The sequence below is a fragment of the Cyprinus carpio genome, unplaced genomic scaffold, assembly GCF_018340385.1.
Source record: "Cyprinus carpio isolate SPL01 unplaced genomic scaffold, ASM1834038v1 S000006643, whole genome shotgun sequence".
Taxonomy (NCBI): Eukaryota; Metazoa; Chordata; class Actinopteri; order Cypriniformes; family Cyprinidae; genus Cyprinus; species Cyprinus carpio.
In genome coordinates, this window is record NW_024879270.1 from 424,631 (window position 1) to 445,589 (window position 20,959).

General features: G+C 39.0%; 1 protein-coding gene across 1 annotated transcript in view; it reads right to left on the reverse strand.

The window, feature by feature from the left end:
- Positions 1-2,548: 2,548 nt before the first annotated feature.
- The window catches only part of actr5 (actin related protein 5), a 36,782-nt gene continuing 18,371 nt past the window's right edge, over positions 2,549-20,959 (reverse strand). The window contains exons 2-9 of the mRNA XM_042755115.1: positions 20,227-20,468; positions 10,266-10,435; positions 9,741-9,958; positions 9,528-9,665; positions 9,254-9,352; positions 8,978-9,117; positions 3,434-3,566; positions 2,549-3,177 (exon numbers count right to left, since the gene is read on the reverse strand). Of these exons, the coding sequence (XP_042611049.1) occupies positions 2,896-3,177; positions 3,434-3,566; positions 8,978-9,117; positions 9,254-9,352; positions 9,528-9,665; positions 9,741-9,958; positions 10,266-10,435; positions 20,227-20,468 (1,422 nt within the window). The 3' untranslated portion in view covers positions 2,549-2,895. The remainder of the gene's footprint in view (positions 3,178-3,433; positions 3,567-8,977; positions 9,118-9,253; positions 9,353-9,527; positions 9,666-9,740; positions 9,959-10,265; positions 10,436-20,226; positions 20,469-20,959) is intronic.

The window sequence follows — 20,959 nt, forward strand, 5'->3', positions numbered from 1 at the left end:
GTCATGTATGCGCATCAATAATTTTCCACAGTAAAACAGCACATTTCTTTAAAGTATGGGATCCGCGTTAAAAATAAATCTTCACAAGTCTACAACAGAGACAGATGCGGTTATAACCTGTAAATTAAAGGCTATTTGACGTTTTAAAATGATCTAATGGCTGATGCTGCTCCAATTTGTTGATTTTGATTGTTTTAATAAATCTCTTTTACATTAAATAATAAAGATACAAATCAGGTTAAGTTAAATATTATTGTACAAATAATTAAATGCTATAGACTGTGAATAAGATTGCAGTTTCACAATTTGCATATGCATTACAAAGTTAATTACTTTTTATATGGAATGATACAAAATAAAACCAAAAAATAAATGAAGAAAAAATGTGGAGATGAAATGTTGTGCGTGCACTCAGCATCATGCGCACCACGCAAATCTTGCACTCTGATATTTTAAGGAATAGAATACACTCCTGCATTTAAATGCGGCTGCAATTTTTCTTTTTTTGAGTTTTAATTACATTGTATGAAAGCAAGTAAAAAAGGCTCCCTTTAAAATCACTGAAGTTGTCAGTTAATGAAGCTCTTTTTTTTACATCTTATGCACTTTGTTGATCATAATCAGAGAACTTGAGTTTAAACGTGAAGACATTTTATTAATCCGTCCATTCTTTTCAGTTTCAGTGATTTAGCTAAATCGTGGCCAGGTTTAATTGATTTGTTTCTTGTTTTAGTTTGGCCTAAATAATGGGAGCGAAATTATTCAGTGCCTCACGTTTTATTGAAATAATGGAAATCATTTATAAAACAGGCAACATTTTAATCAGTGTACAGAAAGATATCTTTTCCCCAATAATCTATCTTACAAATTCTAAGTAACAAACATAACTTAAGTAGGCTACTAGTATTAAGTAGGCTACTAAAGTTTCAACTGTGAATATTAAATATTTTAAACCTACACCAGTGAGGTAATGCTGACAGCTATTTGCGAAAATGTGCTTTGATGCATTTGTTTGATAACTTGTGGTTAAAGTGCCACTCAGTGGGCAAAAGCTGCAAAAGCACTTTGCAGACGTGGCGGCGTTCGCGGCAGTAGAAAGCTCACTCTGGTTGGCCACCGTGGCGTGTGTGTGTGTGTGTGTGTGTTGTGTGTATGTATTGTTATATATATATATATATATATATATATATATATATATATATATATATATATTATATATATATATATATATATATATATTGCGAACTAGTCCCAGGTTTTTCACCGGATCGGAACCAAACCAAAGCAGAAATATTCCACAGAGAGTGAATATCAATAGTTATATGTATAATGTATACTTTTTTTGAGAATTATAGATATATACAATCCATGTAAAACATCTCCACTATTTTTTTTTCAAAATCAGGTTAAAAAAAAAATACAAAATATCAAAAGTAGGTTTTTCAAAAAATCCAAAATACCCTGAAAATTTAGCAGTGTGATGGTCGAATCTGAGGCATGTGTTTTATCCAGCATGAGCCAAGGATTCCAATGACATAAGACACCTAAGCCTGTGACCAACGGTTTAGGACTTATGAGCATTTTCATACTTTTGATAGCTGTAGCACCTGTCTGGCCGAATGGGGATGTTGTAGGCAGTATGGGTACTACTATCCCTCCAAGTTTCAAGTCTCTACAACTTACGGTTTGGTCTGCCCGATCAGGTTTACGTGGAGATTAATTGGCCATTCTAACAATTACAATAAGGTTTCAGCACCATGCGCTTGAACCCCTAAAAATGATGTGAAACATGGATCTTTTTTATGTCTGAAGAATATAAAGTGAATTAACTAGTCCAAATCAACTCACCTTTTTACAAAAACCATAAGAAACCATAAAAACTTTAATTTTGCCCCTTCTTTCAGGTGCTTGTTTCACACTTATCACCGGCTCAACGGTCTTTGGTTTGAATTGGAACAGTTTCCTACAGTTCAGTGTGCTGTCAGACTAAACGGGGTGCTGAGTTGGTAAAAACCAGCATCATAGGAACGTATCCGTCTGCATATTGGCTCATTTGGAGTCAGAGTGACTGTCAGGCATGTCCAAAAGTGAGTTTTGATTATCTAGTAGATCTCGCCTGCTTGAGCAACAAACTTTTTCAGAAGGTTCAGTCCAATGAGGTGAACTGATTCCACTAGGTCACCAAAAGAACCGGTTCATCCACAGAGCAATTGCCTGAAGTTATGGATTACAGGTAATAATGTAAATAATGTTCAGTTACTTTCACAGAACAATAATTTCACTTCATAAGACCTCAATATATCATCAGGGGCCAGGGGTATTCATTTTGTGTTCCTTAATATGCTTTTTTTCTAATTCACAAAAAATGGCAGCCTGATATGCATTTTATGAATCACCATGCCCCACAATTTCAGCAAAAAATCTTCACTATTCTACTGAAGAAAAAAACCCCCACCTTATATCTTGGATGGTCTGGGGGTGAATAAATTAGCAGCTTTTTATTTTTGGGTGACTACTCTACTCATTTAAATGGGCAGTTGACACATCGTCAGACACTCTCAGGGAATTTTATTAAGGGGCAGTGCGAACTCTGAAATTGCAGAAAGTAAAAAAAAATCATATTTCACTGGGTCTGAACAAAACATATCTGCATCAGCAACAAAAACAACACTTCACATTTGTAAATGTGAAATTCTCTTCCTTTATACACCAAATAAAACACACTAAACATACACATTGTATTCTAGAAAATGTAAAATCCTGATCACTAATAACGTTGTCAAATATACATGTCAACAGTATACACAGGCCTGAATGTTTTGATGGCTACTGAAATGCCATGCAGTTTCAAAGGTGCAAACTGTCAGAAGTCTCCATCAATCAGGACAACACATTTCAAACCAGGGAAATGTCATTGTCCTTGTCATTGCTGGTGGTGTCAGGAAGGCTTGCGTCTGTCAAGCATTTTCCCACAAGGGTTTGTTTTGTGGCTGATGATGGTTTGTTGAGCTTCATGGGTATGAAGATGTTTGAGGCACAGTGCTCTCTCAGATATTCCCCACCGTTCTCTTCATAATCTTGACGGCTGATCCAGCCCTGAGCTTCAGCAGGGTTCGAAAGTGCCCATTCACATGCCCCAAACCAAGCATCCAGAGCTGGCCTTCTCGCCAGAGACACCTAACACAAGAGATACATACTCAAATCAGACGATTTGTATCATAACGAACATTTTAGTAGAAAGCCACTTAATAAGAATAATAATAATAATAGAAACATCCTTTGAAACTGTTTTTCGAAGCCAACAGACCTTTTAAATTTTCATGTTTTTACTGAATGAAGGGATAAGTGTGTTAAAGATGTGTCACCCCAAACTATGCTTTTTATTGGATCACATGCAGAATAATTCAAGTAGTTGTAACAGTGAATATCAGACCTTAAAATGTGACTGGAAGGGTCTGATTGCAAGCAGGTCTCTCTGCACTCTTTCTTTTAGTCCAGGGTACTGCAGGTTTCCTCCAGTCAAAAACACATTCTTCACAAGTGCCTCCTGCAGTTCAGGCGGGTACCTACAAACACACACACACACCACTGAAATCAGAGCACTGCATCACTTTCAGTTTTTTAGTTCGGATTCAAACTTAACTTGTAACTATTGTATACTGTAATTGAGATATATATATATACACACACACACACTTTAGGCTTGTGAGATCATTTGCACACACTTTCTCTCTCTATATACAGTTGTGGTCAGAATTATTGGCACCCTTGGTAAATATGATCAAAGGCGGCTGTGAAAATAAATCTGCATTGTTAATCATTTTGATCTTTGAAATGCACATAAATCTAACCTTTCATTGGAAAATAAGAATTTAAAATGGGGGGAAATATCATTATGACAAATGCTTTTCTCTAATACACACTGGACACAATTAACGGCACCCTTTTATTCAATACTTTTTGAAACCTCCATTAATAACCTCTATGAGTTTTCTCCTATAATGCCTGATGAGGTTAGAGAACACCTGACAAGAGATCAGAGACCATTCCTTCATCCAGAATCACTCCAGACCCTTTAGATTCCCAGCTCCATGATGGTGCTTCTCCTCTTCAGTTCACCACACTCCTTTTTAATTTAAGTATTTATGTTAAGGTCAAGGAACTGGAATGGCCATAACAGAAGCTTGGTTTTGTGCCCAGTAAACCATTTTTGTGTTGTTTTTAAGGTTTGTTTTTGTATTATTGTCTGGTTGGAAGATCCAAACATGGTCCATTATAAGATTTCTAACAGAGTCAGTCACTTATTGATTTTTTATCTGTTGGTATTTGATAGAATCCATGATGTCATGTATCTAAACAAGATGTCCAGGACCTACAGCAGAAATATAGGCCCACAACATAACATTAAAAATACAGCAGTATATTTCATTGTACACATGGGGTACTTTTTATCCCTGTGTGCACCAAACCCATCTTCAGTGTTTGTTACTAAAAAGCTAATTTTTAAGTTAAATCTGACCATAGAATCCAGTCCCATTTGAAGTTCCAGTCGTGTTTGACAACAGAATATGCTGGGGATTGTTTTTGGATGAGAGCATTTTCTTTACCTGATTTTTGTTTTCTTGAAACCCACCCAAACAACATGTGGTGTAGGTGCTGTCTGAATTTTTTTTTTTTTTAAGGTTTTCTTACCCTGAGACTCAGGTATTTTCTGCAATTCTCCAGCTGTGACCCTTGAAGAGTCTTTAGCCACTGAAACTCTAGGACGATATAGACACACATTCTCTTCCAGGCAGATCTGTAACATTTTCTGTTGATTGGGAATTCTTAATTATTGCCCTGATGGTGGAAATGGGAATTTTCACTGCTCTAGCTTAAAGCCACTTTCTAATTTGTGAAGCTCAATTATCTTTTGCTGCCACATCATAAATATATTCTTTAGTTTTTCTCATTGTGATGGACTATGTTTTCAATTTGGCCTTTGTTTTCCCTCATATTTATATTCCTGGTAAACAGGAAGCAATGCTGGATAATCACATGTTCATAATCACTCTGGTGTGCTCAAAATTGTAAATAGGAATGGGTATATACTTCACAGATATTTTACTCATAAGAATTTCCAGGGGTACCAATAATTGTGTCCAATGTGTATTTGAGAAAGACATTAATTTCATAAAGAGATTTTCCCCCATTTTCAATTGTTTTATTTCAATAAAAGGTTAGATATTTGTGATTTTTTTTTTTTAAATAAAAGATCAAAATGATTAACAATGCAGATTTATTTTCACAGCCTTCTTTGATCATACTTACCAAGGGTGCCAATAATTTTGACCATGACTATACTTCAATACTTATTAATAGTTAGCAAGGTAGTTGTTAAATTTAGGAATGGGGTAGGATTAAGGGATTTAAAAATATTATGCAAAGTAAGGCAGTAATATGTGATATGCACGCTAATAAGCAGCTAGTTAACAATGAGAATTGGTCCCTAAATGAAAGTCTTACCAAAACACTACATTTGACAAATTGTGTTGTCTGAGCTAAATTCTGATTCAAAATGACCCCCAAATATATGGGTAAGAAATTTTGCTTGAAGGGGACCAATTCTACAGCTAAAGCTATCTGACAAGAAAGAAGGATAAAACAGAATAACTCTAAATTTCATCAAACATTCAATACCCCTTAAACAAGCAAAAGGAGTAAATTATTTTAGACCAGATTTTAAAGAGAGTATTGTCTGTGTCGGTGTTTTGTTTGTATAAAGAAAACTCATATTCATTAAAAAAAAAAAGAAAAAAAAAAAAAAAAGAAAAGTGTAAGACAGCTTCAGAAAAACCAACCTCAAGTTTTAATCTATTTAAGAGCAGTGCTGGTCCTACACTTTTGGGGGCCCTATGCAAAACTCTGTCAGGGGCCGTCTTTCTGTGCATTAATAAAACCCCTCAAATGACCCCCAACCCCTTAACCTGTTCTTTCAGAATGAGTTGAAACAGTCAGTAATAAAATAAAAAAATAAGAAAATTACAAATAGTACAAATACAATTGAATGAAAACTGAACGTGTGTCAGTATTATAAGCATACCTTCCGTCTTAAAAGGACAACATTCCTAATTAAATACCTATCTGTGTCATTGTTAACCAACAAAAGATCCTAAATAAATGTATACTTGTAAACCTGCAGTATCTGAAAATTTTGTTTAATTTGCATCTCTCCCGAAAAATGAAAACTGTCATAATTTATTCCAGTTTTTCCAAATTCAATCCTTGATTCAAATTTCTCATAAGCTTAATTGATTTGGTCTAAAGAGAGAATAATAACTAATTTTGTTTGAAGACTACATATAAAACAGCTACCAAAATAAATGTTTGTAACTGCAGTTTGACTAAAAGTGATGACTAAAAGTTGACAAAAATGCAATGATTCGTCAACTAAAACTAGACTAAAACTATGAAAGACTCGAATGACTAAAATGTGACTAAGACTATTAAGCATTTTTGTCTCAAGATAAAGACTAAGACTAAATAAAAAATGCCTGTCAAAATTAAAGGCTGATTTATACTTCTGCGTCGGACCTACGCCGTAGCCTTTACGCCGTAGGCTATGCGTCAGTTTTAATTTATACTTCTGCGTCGTTGTCCGCGTCGACGTGCAGTACACATGCAAACCGCTAGTATGCGGTGTCCACGGGCATGTTGCTGGTGTAACCCGCAGTACCATGACAAAAGCCGAAGAAGAAGCGGCTCGGCGGAGAAGCATTATTATAGCCATGACGGCGACAAATAAATATTAAATCAGTATTTAAAACTACAAAAGGAGACAACAACGGAACAAGAGAAGATGGCATTCTTTCAATCTTCACAAGGACTTGTACCACAGCAGATCAACATTGTTTATCGCGGACAAATACTGATGTATAATGCTATGTAGTATAATAAATGAAAAGACACTTGTTCTTTGCTTTGTTTTATTTTATATAAGAAGGTGTAACATTAAAATATATTAAAGTGCACATTATAAACACACACACCAAACTCAAGCACATACGGAGGAAGGGGTTCTAGCAGACCAATCACAGTGCTTGCGGTCCGCGTAGAATTGACGCGCTGTTAGATTTTTGGAGAGGTGCACGTCAGGTCACGGCGTTGGCTACGGCGTAGGGTGTGTGTCTATGCGTAGGCTACGGCGTAGGTCCGACGCAGAAGTATAAATCAGCCTTAACACTGCAACTAACCCATACAAGACAACAGTTTAAATAGCACCTATTGTAATCGTTGGCGTTCTTATTATTCTTTTTCCATTTCCCTCTGGATGTCTATGGCAGCCCATAGAACCCTATGGTAAAAAGTTGTGAAATTTGGCACACTCATAATGGACAGTCTGAACTGTCACTTCAGCAAATTTGGAGTCTCTAACTCGATCCGTCTAGTGCCACTAACTGTCCAAATTTGCACTTTTTTTATGCTAATAACTTTTGAATCATAAAGGTTAGACAGAAAAACCTTTTTGTTTTGTTTTTTCTCTGATTTCTTGGCTCAATCAAATGGACATCAAAATTTTAAATTCAACGGGTCAAATGTTTTGCCAATTTTTAATAGGTAGAAAAACTATTTTTTCAAACTCGTCAAAATTTCACCAAAATTGGCTCAGATCATCTTCAGACCATGCTGGCAAAAAGTTATGGAATAAAAGTAGATTGGTCAAACTTTTCTCGAATAATGCGCAAACAAATTCAATGAAGAACAAGCAAAAATGATCAAAAGGCTATACCTCCACAACACTTTAGCTTATTGAGACAAAACTTGGTGTGCATGCATTCATTAGTGATTTTGATTCTAATTTAATCCCAGGCCTTTTTTGTCAGAGAAATCTGAGGAGTAGATCGTCAGTATAAGAATGGCAACGTAAGAGCGTTGAGGCAGCGCCCGCACCATCAGCCAATGAACTGGCGTGATTCTATATGGGCTTCAGATAATCAGCACACCCAGAGGGCATTCCCATTGCATCATAGCTACACAGTGTCTCGTTCCCTATTCAGAGAACATGGGTTACGCGAGCAACCAGTGACATTATATCCGATCAAATGCACATTATCGTTCTTTGCTTGGTTTGAACAGCAGCTATGCTATTTTTTCTCTATTTGCTTTTCTGTTTCTGCCACGTGATGGGAATCCCAAGGTAACTAGGAATTACACAAGCTTCAGTCTAATTCCAACCTCTTATGAAGATCTGAGATGACCGAACACCTGAGTAGAGATGATGCAAACCCTTACGAGGAACTCAGATGACGACAACCCTGAACCAACATATAAGACTAACAAATTTTTCTATACGTTTGATCACAACATATAATCATTGCTGATAATTTTCATTGTATTTTGAATACATGTCATTAACTAACTGCATGATTTTTAATTGTACATTTTTGCCATATTAGACATCAACACTGATAAACTACTCCTAGATGTAATGTAGAAACTTGAATTGAACTGTAACCAAAATGAATGCTTTGCACTGCTTAGAGTATCCTTTGGTGCTGCTTATATTTTACTTTCAAACAAAGGGTTATTAAAGAACTTAATTGCTCTCTATCTTATAAAACATAAAATAAATGGAAAACAAAAGTATTAACGAAGAGTTTACCCTCAGTAAATTGTTGTAGTAGTTATGTTTAGGTATGGGGTTGGGTTATGGGATCTAGAATATGGTCATGCACTAATATGTCCTTTATAAGTACTAATAAACAGTCAATATTCATGCTGATATGCAACTAGTTAATAGTGAAGTGTTCCCTAATCTAAAGTGTAACCAAAGTCTTCAATTTTGAAAATGTAATGCTGATAACAGAGAAAACACTTGCTACATTAACGTATAGCATGTGAATCGTAGATTGGATTTAAAAGTGTTTTGCTGAGACACATTCTTCTGCCTAAGTGTAAATACACTGATATATAATTTCTGGGGCTATTAAGTGCTCACTGTTCCAGAACAAACTGCATTGTCTCCATCAGGCCCATCTGCTCCTCTCCGATCAAAGATGGCTGGAATAAGATCTCCGGCACACGCAGACGCTCTGTGCCCACGAACAGCTGATGATACTCGGCCTTGTTAAACAATGGCTAACACAAAATAGATAAAGAGAGCAAAAAGAGCATATAAGAACACGAATACTATGAACAAATCTCGATGTGTTCATGAATACAGTAGAGAGTATACTCTGAATGATGTCATTCATTGACTTTACTCTAAGATTACCTGGATGGCACTGCTAGTTTTGCCGGGCTCATCATTTTCCTGATTTAATTCTGGTACCATTTCACTCCCATCTTCTGCAGGTTGCTCCAACTCTGCAGTCTGATTCAACACCACCACAAACAACAAGTTTTGCACAAAAAGAAATCATATTTGCAAAACATGATTATTCCCACCCCCATTCTATCATGTTTTATTATTTATATTCAGTAATCCATACGAATCAAAGACAACACAAGGTCAGAAACACAAATAAAACATGTCTGCATCCACAAACCTCAGCCTTCATGAGTCTGTGCTGCTCCACGCTCATGCTGAGTTTATGGATGTAAGATTGCAACTCCTCAGCTGAGTCCATGTTGAGCTCCACCAGACTCCTGTGAAACAGTTCCAGAGAGCCGTCCTCCAGCAGCTCCTGACGGGAATATGACTATTACTGTGTGCATACTGGACCTCAGCGTTTCACCTCTCTGCATGTAAACGTGTATACCTGCACAGAAAGAAGCGTTTCCAGTCGCTTCTGGTCTTCCTGTAGTTTCTCTTCTCTGCGGCGACTGTTGATTTCCTGTAGTCGGCGGAGCTGTTGCGTTTTCCTCTCGTTCTTCTCCTCAACGCTCACGCAAACGCCAGCTGCCCGCCCTGAAAATGGCAGCTGCACACGGTGAACTTCCCTCTCGTAAAAGTTAGGACTTCGCCACTTCTCCAGCTCTGTCTCACAATTTATGAAAGCATGAATGCAGTAGCAGAAAGCACTTAATGTAGTGAAGCAACAAAACTCATTTTATACTGAAAGCTTAAACTAAAATTCTAATTAATTTACAATCAATCAAATTTATGTTATAATTAACACAAAAAAGAAGAGTTTTAAAGGCTTTTTATTTTCTTCCGACTTTTTTTAATCATTTTTCAAAGGCTCAATTTTAGTCCCATCAGACCAAGCAAGTTTACCTCTAAATTGCTTAAATAATTTTCTTGCAATTAAGGGCAAAATTCCAAGAGTGCTGGTTTGGTTTACCGTGCTGGTAATCTAGTGCAACATAGCTGTGCTGATGCAGTAGCTCCTCCATGCGGCTCAGTGTGATGGCAGTCTGGTTCGCAGGGTATTTCAGCTGCAGCAGTCTCTGAAGGTACGATGCGGCCTCACCTCCACCCAAATTCACACGCTTACAATTGAAAGCATCCAGTCTGCAATTTAAATCAACCATATGCAAGTGATGCATTTAAAACATTTAAATTGCACATAAGGCAGTTTTCATATCTTTTTTCAATTTCTTTGTTGAAACTAAATATTTTCTGTTCATGAGGTGAACTGACAGGGCTGTGTGTGTGTGTGTGTGTGCTTCAGTGCATTATTTTAACATTATTTCCCCCCCCCTCTCCTTTTATTGTTTTTAACTAGGGATGCAATGAAATTGCACATGCCTGTAGGTGAACAAGGGCGTCAGCACAGTCAGCGATGAAATGAGAGAGTGCAGAATTTAGACTGTGAGTGTGCGCACTCAACAAAACTCTAGTGTCTCAGCAATGGCTAATCTGAATGCGTCTGGTTGGTCATTGCATTGCATTATATATTTTATTCTCCGGTACTGAAAGCAGAACCGATAAGGGAGCTCTTGATGTGTGTTGTGTAAGCTCAAATTAACATTACCTTTTTTATTTGGTGTCTGTCATTTCGAAACCGAAGTAATCTCATATTACATAAGTTTTTCTTTAGTATTAATTTGCCTAACTATCGATCTGACCACAAAGTCTCTCTCCCAATTTCGTTTTTTTTTTTTTTTTTTTTTTTATAATGGTGGGCGTTTATGTAGTTGGTTAGAGCAGAGCTGATTGGGGAGAACGGAGGTGTGCTCACTCTATTGGTTAGTAAGACTGCCACTCAGTAATGCATGTGCTCGGGAACAGAGTAATATCGCGTCCACATTGCAGGCTATGCGATTAGCAAAATCGCAAGGTCTCAAATCACGATTGCAATTCGATTTCGATTAATCACACAGCCCTAGTGAAGACTAGGGGTGTAAGAAAATATCGATACACGTGAGTATCGCGATATTTTTTTGGGCGATACTGTATCGATTCTCAAAAACGGAATATATACATTTTAATACAATATAAAATAATCATACAAGATTTATGGCAGTTGTTTCGTTTTGAGTTTATATCCCGGCCGCTAGAAGGCAGTCTTCGTCTCTGTACAAATCCTCAGTGACAGGATATACTAGCATTAAGGCACGCTACTTATGTTAGCTTTAATAGTTCGCTGATAGTAATAGAGGAGGAAAGAATCATCCCAGTTCCTGTTTCGGTGTACTAAGCTGAAGTGTGCTGTTATTTGGGCTTATGTGGTAACGTCCACCGCAGGACCATGGCGCGGGTGCCGTCCCTGGTTCCACCAATTACTGCGTCCCGTGTGAAGAGGCTGGCGCGGGGTGCAGTGGGCGGTAGGGTCGCCGTGCGGCTGCAGCTTTTTCTCATTTTGGGGGCGTTTTGTATAGTTGGGGCGGTGCTCGCGTCATGGTCTCGGTGATTCCACGCGGAACATAAATACAAACTGAAAACCCTGTGAAATCCAAGTGGAAAGGTTCAACATCTGTATTTATTTTATTGTTTTACAATTGTTGTGTTTTCTTTAGGAATAATTTTTTCATTGATATTAAGCAGATGTAATTATTTTGTTCAGATCAAAATGTTATGACATTGTACGTCACAATTGTAAATTTAAACTGTGAACCTTTAAAGCAGGGTCTAAAAATATATATGGTCTTTTTAATAAAATACATTTTATACATATTATACATTTAACTAAAGGATCCTGCAAGCACTTTATTTTCCCCCCTTTACTCATACAGCACAAAAAGTGTTTCAGTAATGTTGAATGTTACAGGGACTGATTATTGCAAATGCAGATCCCACTGTGTTCTGGTTAAATCATTTTTATTTATTTATTTATTGCTAAAGTTTGCATATGGTGGTGTGTTCTTAATGACAGCTTTCCTAAAAACATATCCTATTCCTAAAATAAGAAATATCCCAACATAACGCCTTGCTTACATTATCACAATGTATTGCAACATATCATATCGCAGCCCCTGTATCTTGATACGTATCGTATCGCCAGATTCTTGGCAATACACAGCCCTAGTGAAGACTAAATCATTTACACAATATATTTCTTATTTATTGTAGTTTTTTGTCCTATTGCTTGTAATTAGTTTCTTGTTCTTATTTCATCACTGACTTATCTCCAGTGAGCTTGAGTTTTTTTTTTATTATTATTATTTTCTTGAATTAGTTTGATATCGAAATTGGTGACAGGGATTATGAAAATTCTATGGTGTCAAAGATCTTAATACCACAAAAAAACTTATTAAAAGAAAAAAATAACTATATCAAGATATATATCTTTATCGTGATATAAAAAAAAATTCATATCGTGATATAAGATTTTGGTCATATTGCCCACCCCTACTATCATCCCAAACCTCCTCCTGCCCAAACTAACTCAGCTCTCCGTCCCCACCTTCATCTGTCAGTGGATCAACAGCTTCCTGACAGACAGGCAGCAGCTAGTGAGGCTGGGAAAAGGTTCCTGGGCACCACAATCTCTCAGGACCTGAAGTGGGACATTCACATTGACTCCATTGTGAAAAAGGCCCAGCAGAGGTTGTACTTCCTTCGCCAGCTGAGGAAATTCAACCTACCACAAGAGCTGCTGAAACTGTTCTACTCCGCCATCACTGAATCCGTACGCTGCACTTCAGTAACTGTCTGGTTCAGCTCAGCTACCAAATTTGACCTCAGTAGACTACAGAATGTAGTCTGGACTGCTGAGCGAATCACCGGTACAACCCTCCCTTCTATTCAAAAACTGTACTTATCCAGAGTGAGCAAAAGGGCTGGCAAATCATTCTGGACCCCTCACATCCAGCACACTTCCTCTTTTAACTGTTGCCATCTGGTCGACGCTACAGAGCTCTGAGCACCAGAAGGACCGGACACAGGAACAGTTTGTTTTTGTCCTGTCGCTGTCATTCTGTTGCACTGCGGAAGCTTCTGTCGTGAAAACAAGTTCCTCGTATGTGTTAGGGCTGGACCAGAATATTCGATTATTCGAATATTCGTTCGGTGGATTGGCATTCGATTTTCAATTTTGAGATTCGAATAATCTTCTTAACGGTTCTCACTCGCTTGAATATGAATGGCCCATAAGTGAATGTCATGATTCATTTAATCTGGAAGAGATAAACATGCCGAAGACCACAGCTGTGTGGGAGCACTATAAATTGAGTGAGGACAAGAAAGGCAGTGTGCCAAGTATGCAATTTGAAACTGGCCTACCACAACAGCACATCAAGTTTGAAAAAAAGTAGTATGCCTATAGTATATTGTTGGTTTAAAAAAAAATTAGCTGCTTTTATCCGCCATGTTAATCAGTAATTTTACACATGATAAAAACGTGCAGTCAATTTGCTTGGAAAATACTTGCGAATACAGCAGCCATAAAATACGTAAAGTAGCCCAGCTTGATAATAATTTGCCTATATTAAAAGTATTACTCTTATCAGAGCTGTGTGTTTTGTATCACTAGTGCAGTGTCCGTTCTTGGAGCATATAAGCCCTGCCCATGTGAGGCGCGCAGCTTTCGGCTCGCACTTTTCTGTAGTTTATTAATTCGGAACATGTCGCGTGTCCATATTGCACCAAAATGCGACACTGCACTCCCTTGGGTCCGCAGTATCACACCCGCCATGCATGAAGTTGATTGGATGAATGGTTCTCAACATAATACAAATACAAACAGACAGACACACAGAGATTCCTGCCTGGACGCACTGGACGCGACAAAGCGGCTGTTTAAAATCATTTAAAATTTGTGTGAGTACATCATAAATAGAACGCAGCAGCAGTTTACTGTCTGGAATTTATCCCATCGCATCCAGTGTAGACAGCATAAAGGGTTCTATTGTATTTTGTCGCGGCGCGGCGTCCGGTGTAGAGATGGTGTTGAGAAAAGAATATGTTCAGCCCCCTCCCTCCGAAGCTTTGAATATTCGGTGTTGATTACTACCGAAGCCTGTATGTGTAAACACACATGGCAATAAAGCTCATTCTGATTCTGAAATATTCATCTGTACATCACATTAAACTATGGAACCTCTCAGAACACCTGAAATATAATGCACGAAAACTTTATGGTGCTTTATAATGTTTTTGTGCCTTACATGGTGCTTAATAATAATGCAAAATAGTATACACATAATATTAGATTTGGATCGGTCTCATCTGACTGATTCCTGATCCGGCAGAAAATGGCAGTATTGGAGCATTATGGATAAGAGTATCAGGTGTAGGCATGGGCCGATTACTGGTTTTAAGATATACCGCGATTTGAAAATTTCACGGTTTCAAAACCACTAATATTTTCCATTATACCGTTCCTGCGGTATGGCACAGAGAAAAATACTGTAGCAGGCAGATCACTCACTGTTCAAGATGCACAAACTACTGGAAGAAAATCCTCAATATTGATTTGGGGGTTTATATGAATGTGTTTCTGAGGGGAGCTGACTATCTTCTGGAAAGTTTACATGGTATTTTCTTCTCATCTGGTCTCTGTATAGTTCATATTAAAGCAGTGTTTCAGCGGTAACCAAGGAAACGCTGTATCTGGTCTGTATCTGTGTTCCAGAGGCGCCTCCTGCTGTCAGAGAGTGAATCTGCATCTCATTCAGAGCTTCTGCTGTTTGTTTCCTTCAGACATGTAGTATAATTTCACAAAGCTTGTCAGAACATTCTGTTTTCGCTTCAGATTGGGTTATCATTAAATCAAATTATGTGTATGATTATTATTATATAACTAAATGATATGAAATGATATAAATGAAATGTATATGAATTATATAACTAACTGTAATTACAGATTTAGGTTAAAGATGTCAGTAAACAAATCAAAGAAAAAAATAAATTCTACTGTTTCTAATAATCTGTATGTTGCTCAAAAACAAAATATATTGTGAGAAAAAAAATAAATAAAAATGTTACCCAGTCATTTAAAAATAACACATTTCAGAGCTGTAACAACAATACTGTGATACCGTCAAACCGTTATATTTTTGCTTAAGGTTATCATACCGTCAAAATCTAATACCGGCCCATGCCTAATCAGGTGCAACCCTAGTAGAGGTCGACCAATTCATCCGTTGTGCCAATTAATCAGCACCAATAGTTGATTGGTGGAATAATTGGGTATCTGCAAAAATCCATGCCGATAGTTTTCCGGGCGGCGTCCATTGCTGGAGTGGCTGAGAAGGGTCCGCTGCCGTAACATTTTAGACTTTGTTTACACCACCCAGAGAGGAGCTTACAAAGCCCTCCCCCTCCCCCACCTCGGTGCCTCAGACCACATCACTGTCATGCTAATGCCTGCATACAGACCGCTCGTTAAAGTCGCTAAACCAGTTCAGAAACAGATTCAAGTGTGGCCAGAAGGGTCGTCTGACGCTCTTCAGGACTGCTTTGATACAACTGACTGGAATATGTTTAAGCAGGCTGCCACTTATAATAACTCCACTGACCTCCAGGAGTACTCGGAGACTGTCACTGCCTACATCACCAAGTGTATTGAGGATGTAACAGTCACAAAAACCATTACTGTCCGGGCCAACCAGAAGCCGTGGATGACAGGGGAAGTCTACAGACTCCTGGAGACGCGGAACGCTGCATTCAGAGCTGGAGACGAGGGGGGCCTGAGAACAGCCAGGGCCAACCTATCCCACAGCATCAGAGAGGCTAAGAGACAGTACTACAGTAGGATAGCCAATCGTTTCAGCGACAGCAGAGACACTCGGAGCCTGTGGCAGGGGATACAGACCATTACGGACTACAAGCCCCCACAGCGGACCTGTGACAGCAACATCTCTCTGCTGAACGAGCTGAACACCTTCGCTCGCTTTGAGGCACAAAACAGCTCCACTGCACAGAAGACTCCACCTCCTCCAGGTGGACCAGGTGATGATGCTGACCCCGGACAGTGTGAGGAGATCCTTCAGCAGGATCAATGCACGCAAAGCTCCGGGTCCTGACAACATCCCTGGGCGTGTACTGAGAGACTGTGCAGCAGAACTCACTGATGTCTTCACAGACATTTTCAACATCTCACTTAGTCAGGCTGTTGTTCCCACATGCTTCAAAGCTACCACCATCATTCCAGTCCTGAAGAACCCATCTCCATCCTGCTTCAATGACTACCGTCCTGTTGCACTTACTCCCATCCTCATGAAGTGCTTTGAACGGCTAGTCATGCACCACATCAAGTCTGCCCTCCCCCCCTCCCTGGACCCATTCCAGTTTGCATATCGGTCCAACCGGTCGACCGATGACGCCATCTCAACTACCCTCCACTCAGCACTCACACATATAGACAAAAAAAGACTCATACGTCAGAATGCTGTTCATAGACTTCAGTTCAGCATTCAACACAATCATCCCTCAACAGCTCATTCACAAACTGGTCGAGCTGGGGCTCAACACTTTGCTGTGTAACTGGCTGTTGGATTTTCTGACTGGAAGACCTCAGGCAGTACGGGTCGGCAGTAACACATCCAGCACCATCACACTGAACACTGGGGCCCCCCAAGGATGTGTGCTGAGCCCCCTCCTCTTCACTCTGCTGACCCATGACTGCACACCGTCACACAACTCCAACCCCTTCATTAAGTTTGCGGATGACACGACTGTGGTGGGTCTCATTAGCAACAGAGATGAGACAAACTACAGGAGCGAGGTGAGCCGCCTGGCCGGGTGGTGCAGTGACAACAATCTCTCTCTGAACGTGGAGAAGACGAAGGAGATTGTTGTTGACTTCAGTAGAGCGCACACTGAGCATGTTCCTCTGACCATCAACGGTGCGATTGTGGAGAGAGTGAGCAGCACCAAGTTCCTGGGTGTATACATCACAGAGGACCTCTCCTGGACCGACAACACCGCAGCACTGGCCAAGAAATCACAGCAGCGTCTCTACTTCCTCCGCAAACTGAGGAGAGCCAGAGCCCCACCCCCCATCATGTACACATTCTACAGAGGCACCATCGAGAGCATTCTGACCAGCTGCATCACTGTGTGGTATGGCGCCTGCAACGCGTCCTGCCGGAAGTCTCTGCAACGCATAGTGAGAGCAGCTGAGAAGATCATTGGTGTCTCTCTCCCCTCCCTCCAGGACATTTATGGAACCCGTCTCACTCGAAAAGCCCTCTGCATCACAGGTGATCCCACTCACCCGTCACACAGCTTCTTCAGTCTGCTGCCATCAGGGAGGAGACTGCGGAGTCTCCAGGCCAGGACCAGCAGACTGAAGGACAGCTTCATCCATCAGGCTGTCAGGAAGCTGAACTCGCTCCCGAACTTGCCCCCCCGTCCCTCTTCTGCCTCAGGCACCACTGAACTATGAACCCCCCCCCAGGTCCCACATCCCCAGGTCCTTCCACCCCCCCTCCCTCTCACATACGAATGTCATGCACCAGTCACTTTGAGCAGCAGCAGTCTGCTCACTACCTCATTCACTCATTCACCATGGAACTGACATCATTCTACCACCTCATCAGTCAGTTTAATAAAATAACTGCTCTTGAGCCCTTTGTCACTTTGTCACTTTTAATCAGACTGAATAAGCTATTTTTTTTATGCACTAAAAATCTTTTTATCTGCACTGTTTGTTCACTGGTTTGCACTCTATCTGCCATGTGCCTTGCGCTGCTTTTATTTAACCTTATTTTTATTTTATTTTTTCTATTATGTCTTTTTTACATTCCCTTATTGTATAGTTTTATCTTATATTTTATATTTGATCTAGATTTTTAGGCTCTACTGTTAGTGTTATCTGTATGCACCGGGGGTCTGAGAGTAACGCAATTTCGATTCTCTGTATGTATGTACTGTACATGTGGAAGAATTGACAATAAAGCAGACTTGACTTGACTTGTAATACAGTACAAGAGCGGCCTCTAGAGGCAGAAATCACTGACTGCACATGTTTGTTTTGACACATGACACTGTTAAATGTACATAATGACTTCACCCTAGGCTATAAATGATGTATTGTGCTCTTTTTGTGGTTCTAATACAGTCTGTATGCTTCATATAGAGAGCTGTACTACAGATCGCACTTTCTCTTTCCCTTTGCTCTTTTTTTCTAAACACCAAACTTCAAACTCATTTATGCCACATTGTTCATTCTTGAAGCAAACTCCGTTTGGTGATTAAATAAACAGTTTTAGACCACTGCTTGAATTGAACGTGACGCGTCTGGTGTGTGACTTCTAGACGCAGCACTGCGCTTTTGCCCAGTGTGTAACTTGTGTGAACACTGCAAGATTATTTTATCAAAATTAAAAATAAATAAAGAAATATATAAATATATTTTGATTAAATAATCATCCAGTGTTCTAAAATAGAATCAAATAAAGTGTGAGAGTACACATACAGTTTTAATAATCTATGTATGTAATTTTAATGCTATGGCCTTGTGTACTGCAGATATTTAAAGATGGCCATTTTTAAGCATGACTGCTGAAATTAAATGGTAATACTTAACAGTAAGAGTCTATTTGTAATATTAATAAAAGCTGTAGAAGTATTGCTCCTAGTGTGTTCATTTCTACATTTAACAATACTAATAGGATACATTTTTAAATTTTAAAGTTAGTAAACTGAAATAACTTTAATGATCAATATAATAAATAATATTAACATGTTTATTCATTTACAAAGTATGGTTCAGCACTGCTACTGCTTTTTTTTTTTGTATGTATATATGTGTGTATGTATAGTTTGATTATTCTTATTTACAGGTGTTATTTTATGACGTTTCAGTTTCGTTACATTTTTCAAAAAAATTAAATAAATAGTCCTACTTAAATAAAAAAAACAACAACAACTGTTAACTAACAATACAAAACAATTCAGCTGTCATTTTTCAGACACCTCCAGTGCCTCTTCTTCCTCAGGACTTCAGCCATCCTGGTGAACTTACCGGTGTGCGATCGAGAGCATCCTGACCAGTTCTATCACAGTCTGGTATGGGATCTGCTCAGTGGCTGACCGCAAGGCACTGCAGAGGGTGGTGAAAACCACCCAACGCATCACAGGGACACCACTTCCTGCTATTGAGGGCATGCAGAGAAAACGCTGTCTATGTCGAGCTCGCAGCATTCTTAAGGACTCCTCTCACCCTGACCATAGACTGTTTAACCTCCTGCCCTCCGGGAGGCGCTTCAGGAGCCTCCGGACAAGGACCAACAGACTCAGGAACAGCTTTTTCCCTACAGCTGTCTTCTTACTGAATTCTGCCCTCTGACCCTCAATCCCCCCCCCCCCACACACACACTCCTCACCCCTCCTCATCACTACATCTGGTTTACAAACAAACAAACAAAATCAGTTCACTTGTTATTACTTGCACTACTGTCTGTTCATCCAGAATACTGAGTAATCCATTTGCACACTGGAATATTTTTCTATGCAATTTTTTACTATCCATTGCACTAGTGTAAATAATGTTCATATGTTCATAGTTTCTGCTTATAGTGTACATACACTTATTACATAATCCACCCGTATAGTATGTTCATAATACACCTATCTGTATATCATGCTGATAGTATTTAAAAATCTGTAAATTATGTCTATAGTACTGCCTTATCTGTATATTAATTGTAACATATTGTAGACACTGTATATCCTGTACTTACTACTTATTGCACTTCTGGTTAGATGCTAACTGCATTTCGTTGCCTTGTACCTGACATGTGCAATGACAATAAAGTTGAATCTAATCTAATTTTTGTAATCTATGGCTAGCTGTGCATTAAATGATTTTAAAGCGAGCCCCATCCCTGTCCCATCCCTGTCCACTTCATCTTCCAAACTGGGACACATTTAAACTGACAGAATTTGAAAGCTGAGACAGTGATGGTTGTTACCTGCCATTGATGACGGGCAGCACGTGGGAGCAGTGATACCCTGATGACACCACAAGTCCTGTAGAGGGCAGACCTGCTCCATCACTGACGACATTGTTATGACTGAAGCTGAATAGACTGTCCACGCCATACGCCACACGTGGCACTCCATAACACTCAAAGAGCAGCTCGGACATCATCTGTCTGCAGTGAAGTGGGTTACAGGGTGGCTCGGTGATGACCACAGGGTGATCCACATGACCCTAAGGGCACAAAGGTGAAGTGTGTCATTTTTGAACAATTTTAGTTTTGACTGCTAACTTTTTTAAATAAATCAAAAGTATCTTTTTTTTTTTTTTTTTTTAAATAGCAGGGAAAAACTATTACTGACATGAAAAGGTGAAAAAGTTAATGGGTCTCATTCATCAAGCATGCGTATGCCCAAATTTGAGTGAAACCTGCATACAAAAGTTTTCACGAACAAATCATGATTCACTAAAATTTTTGTACTGAAAGTTATTCTAAATATAAGAAAACATATAGGAACAACTAAAAGCACATGTATGCATACATTTCACTCTGGCTGGTCAAAGAGTCAAAGACAAAGAGTATGATTCATCTCAGGATAATAGTTATGTACAGGACCCTATGATTGCGGACAGAATCGCGGAATCCAGTCACAAAAACGGAATTTCCAGTTTAACTCGGAATGTCATGGAATTTGTCAAATTTTGAATGAATTAATCACAAGAAT